The sequence below is a fragment of the Nicotiana tabacum genome, chromosome 23, assembly GCF_000715075.1.
Source record: "Nicotiana tabacum cultivar K326 chromosome 23, ASM71507v2, whole genome shotgun sequence".
Classification (NCBI taxonomy): Eukaryota; Viridiplantae; Streptophyta; class Magnoliopsida; order Solanales; family Solanaceae; genus Nicotiana; species Nicotiana tabacum.
In genome coordinates, this window is record NC_134102.1 from 32,088,638 (window position 1) to 32,092,581 (window position 3,944).

The 3,944-nt window shown below is 42.6% G+C and overlaps 1 protein-coding gene across 1 annotated transcript; it reads right to left on the reverse strand.

Moving 5' to 3' along the window:
* Nucleotides 1–680: 680 nt before the first annotated feature.
* LOC142177105 (uncharacterized) lies at nt 681–2,541 on the reverse strand. The gene is made up of 2 exons (XM_075245569.1): nt 2,395–2,541; nt 681–1,265 (listed from the first exon to the last, which is right to left on the reverse strand). Exons 1-2 carry the CDS (start codon nt 2,539–2,541, stop codon nt 681–683), a joined length of 732 nt encoding a protein of 243 aa, XP_075101670.1.
* Between the last annotated feature and the right edge of the window lie 1,403 nt (nt 2,542–3,944).

The window sequence follows — 3,944 nt, forward strand, 5'->3', positions numbered from 1 at the left end:
TCTGAACTTCTCGCAGATTTCTCTCATGAGTTCGCTATTGAGGTTAGCGGCATTGTCGGTGATGATTGACTCAGGTATCCCAAATCGACAGACGATGTTGTTGCAGACGAAATCCGCCACTGCCTTTTTTTTGTGACGATTTTGTAGGTAGATGCTTTGACCCATTTAGTGAAGTAATCGATGGCTACCAATATGAAGCAGTGCCCATTTGAGGCAGCGGGCTCTGTAGGTCCAATCACGTCCATGCTCCAAGCGGTGAATGGCCAAGGTGAACCCATCACATTCAACTCATTCGGTAGAACCCGAATGAAATCCCTGTGAATCTGGCACTGCTGACACTTCTATATGTAGCAGATACTGTCACTTTCCATAGTCATCCAAAAGTATCCGTCTCTCAAGATCTTCTTGGCTAATGTGAACCCGTTCATGTGGGGTCCGCACATTCCTGCATATATTTCTTCCAATAACCTGGTTGCCTCGGCGACATCTACATATCTCAACAAACCCAAGTCTGGTGTCCTCCTGTATAGGACTTCCCTGTTGAGGAAAACGTGATTCGCCAACCTCCTGAGGGCTCACTTCTGAATGTTAGTAGCATTTTTTGGGTATTCTCTGGCTGTAAGGAATCTTCTGGTTTCGTGGTACCATGTTTTACAATCTGGCTCTTCATCTACATGGTATCAATAGGCATGTTGACCCCTAATCTCCACCTCGATAGGGTCGATGTAGTTCTTGTCTGGATGCTGAATCATGGACGATAGAGTTGCAAGGGCGTCGGGGAACTCGTTCTGAATCCTGGGGACGTGCTTGAACTCAATCTTCATGAACTTCTTGCATAGCTCTTTTACGCAGTGCAAGTATGGAATGATCTTTATATTTTTGGTAGACCATTCCCCTTGGACTTGGTGTATCAATAGATCAGAATCTCCTATGACCAAAAGTTCTTTGACGTTCATGTCGACTGCCATTTTGATCCTAAGGATGCACGCTTCGTATTCAACTATATTATTGGTACAAGGAAATCTTATCTTCGTCGATGTTGGATAGTGTTGTCCGGATTCAGAAATTAGGACTGCCCAAATTCTGACTCCTTTGAAGTTTGTTGCTCCATCGAAAAACATTCTCCATATAGGGTATGACTCCGCAATATTTTCTCCGGCAAGTAATAACCCTTCGTCGGGACAATATGTAGTGAGCGGCTTGTAATCCCCGTCCACTGGATTCTCTGTGAGGTGGTCGGCTAAAGCTTGCCTTTTGATAGCCTTCTGAGTTATTTACATAATGTAAAATTTGCTGAGGAGAATTTTTCATTTAGCTAGCTTTCCGGTAGGCATCGGCTTCTGAAAGATGTACTTGAGTGGGTCGAGCCATGATATCAGATGTGTAGTGTATGCTGACATGTAATGCCTTAGCTTCTGGGCGATCCGAGTTAGAGCACAGCAAGTGCGTTCTATCAAAGAGTATTTGGCTTCGCATGGTGTGGACTTCTTACTTAAGTAGTAGATGTCCTGCTCCTTTCTCCCAGTTTCATCATGGTATCCTAACATACATCCAAAGGCGTTATCCAAGACTGATAGATATAGTAACAATGGCTTCCCGGGCTCAGGGGGAACCAATACTGGTGGGTTTGACAGATACTCCTTAATTCTGTCGAAGGCCTTCTAGCACTCTCCTATCCATTCTGTGGCAGCATCCTTTTTTTAGCAACTTGAAAATAGGTTCGTAGATTACCATGGACTAGGCTATGAAACGACTGATGTAATTTAGTCTACCCAAGAAATTCATCACATCTTTCTTACTCTTGGGCGGTGGCAATTCTTGAATGGCCTTGATTTTTGATGGGTCCAGTTCTATTCCTTTCCTGCTTACGATGAAGCCCAATAATTTTCCAGCAGGGACTCTGAATGCGCATTTTGCCAGATTCAATTTCAAACTGTACCTTCGCAGGTGCTAGAATAATTTCCTCAAATCGTCCAAGTGCTCTAAACTCTTTCGAGACATGATGATGATATCATCCACATATACTTCGATCTCCTTATGAATCATGTTGTTAAAAAGGGCCATCATGGCTTTCATATAGGTGGCAATTGCGTTCTTGAGATCGAATGACATGACTATATAGCAGTAAACTCCCCAAGGTATGGTAAAGACTATCTTTTATGCATCTTTCTTGTGCATCAAGATCTGGTGGTATCCAGCGAAACAATCCACGAACGACTGTAGTTCATGCTTCGCGTAGTTGTCGATGAGGATGTGGATATTTGGTAAATAGAAGTCGTCCTTCGGACAAGCTTTGTTAAGATCTCGGTAATCCACGCATATCCTAATCTTCTCATCTTTCTTGGGTATTGGGACGATATTTGCCAATCGGCTGGGATAATTGGTGACACTTACCACATTCGCCTCTATCTGCTTGGTTACTTCCCCCTTTATCCTCAGACTCAAACCGGGCTTGAATTTTCTTGGCTTTTGCTTGACCGACAGTCTAGTAGGATCGACAGGAAGTCGATGCGAGACAATGTCAGTACTTAATCCTGGCATGTCATCATATGACCATGCAAACACATCGATGTATTTTTGGAGGAGCTCAAGCAGTTTTTACTTCTGCTCGACTTCTAAATGAATGTTGATTCTAGTTTCTTTCATGCCTTCTTTACTTCCGAGATTGACCACTTCCGTTTAATCCAGGTTGGGATTTTTCTAACTCTCCTACTATTCAATCTCTTGTGGGAGATTGTCTAGCATCATACTCTCATCATACTCCTCGTAATCTGGGTCATTTCGCTCGACGGTTTCGTACGTCACAATCGCGGAACGCGTGCTTTTATCATTTTGATTACTGAAATAAAAAACTAAGTATAAATGAAGCGGTAAATAAAGTTGCAGTATTTTAAGAAAATGATTCTTTTTATTTCATCAAAAGAAGAAATGTCTAAGCATTCAAAAGAGGCAAATGACAAAAAGGTACTGACACGGTGCATGCCTCAATTGACCGTGCGCTTTTCAAAAGAAAACTTTTATAGTTCCACACTACCAAGACTCCCGGCGAACCAAAGATGGACTGGCGGCCCATTTTCGCAGCTCTTCTCCCTATTCAGCATCCCTGATGGTCGGTGTGTTGATGTTAATTCCTTCATAATATTCTTCAATCATATTCACGAACAACCTTCCCATCTTATCGATGATATCATCTTCTGGTGCTGAACTCTGTCCCATACCTAAAACATGCTCTAGCACAAAAATCTTTTTCCCGGAGCTACCAGTATAAGCTTTCCCCAATGGAGGCTGGTATCCTATGGCGGCCCTTCCCTTCTACCCATTAGGTTCAATTGGCTCTGTGGTCCCATCTGATCTAGCTCCTAACCCAGTTCCTGGTTTGTATCCATATTTCATTATCTCTCTCATAGCCATTTTGGATCTATACAATGACTGCATTCCCAAGTTTTGTTCAGCCTCTTCTATTTTGGTGTCTGCATGATTTCCTCTGCATAGAAAGCGACTCTGTCTAGCCCTTCAATGAACGGAACAACATGCTTAAAATAAGCTGATTAGCCCCATTCGCCATGGACCACGATCTCCTGACATCTCCACTCAAATTTCATGCATTGGTGTAAAGTGTGTGGGACGGCCCCTGCCATGTGTATCCAGGGCCTTCCTAGCAGAAAGTTGTATGAAGAAGAAATATCCATTAGTTGAAACAATATGGGAAATTCAACTGGCCCGACCTGCAGAGCCTAATAAATTTCTCCAATAATATTCTTCCGTGAACCATCAAAAGTCCTTACCCTTAACATTTCTAAGTCTTTAACATTTCCTCAGATGACGAGATAAACATGATGTAAGCATGGGAACACATATTACACATATATTTGCAAAACAAGCACATTCGGGATAGCAATTTCTAGGGCGTTCAATTTGGGACTTACGTTGATTGAATGAATACC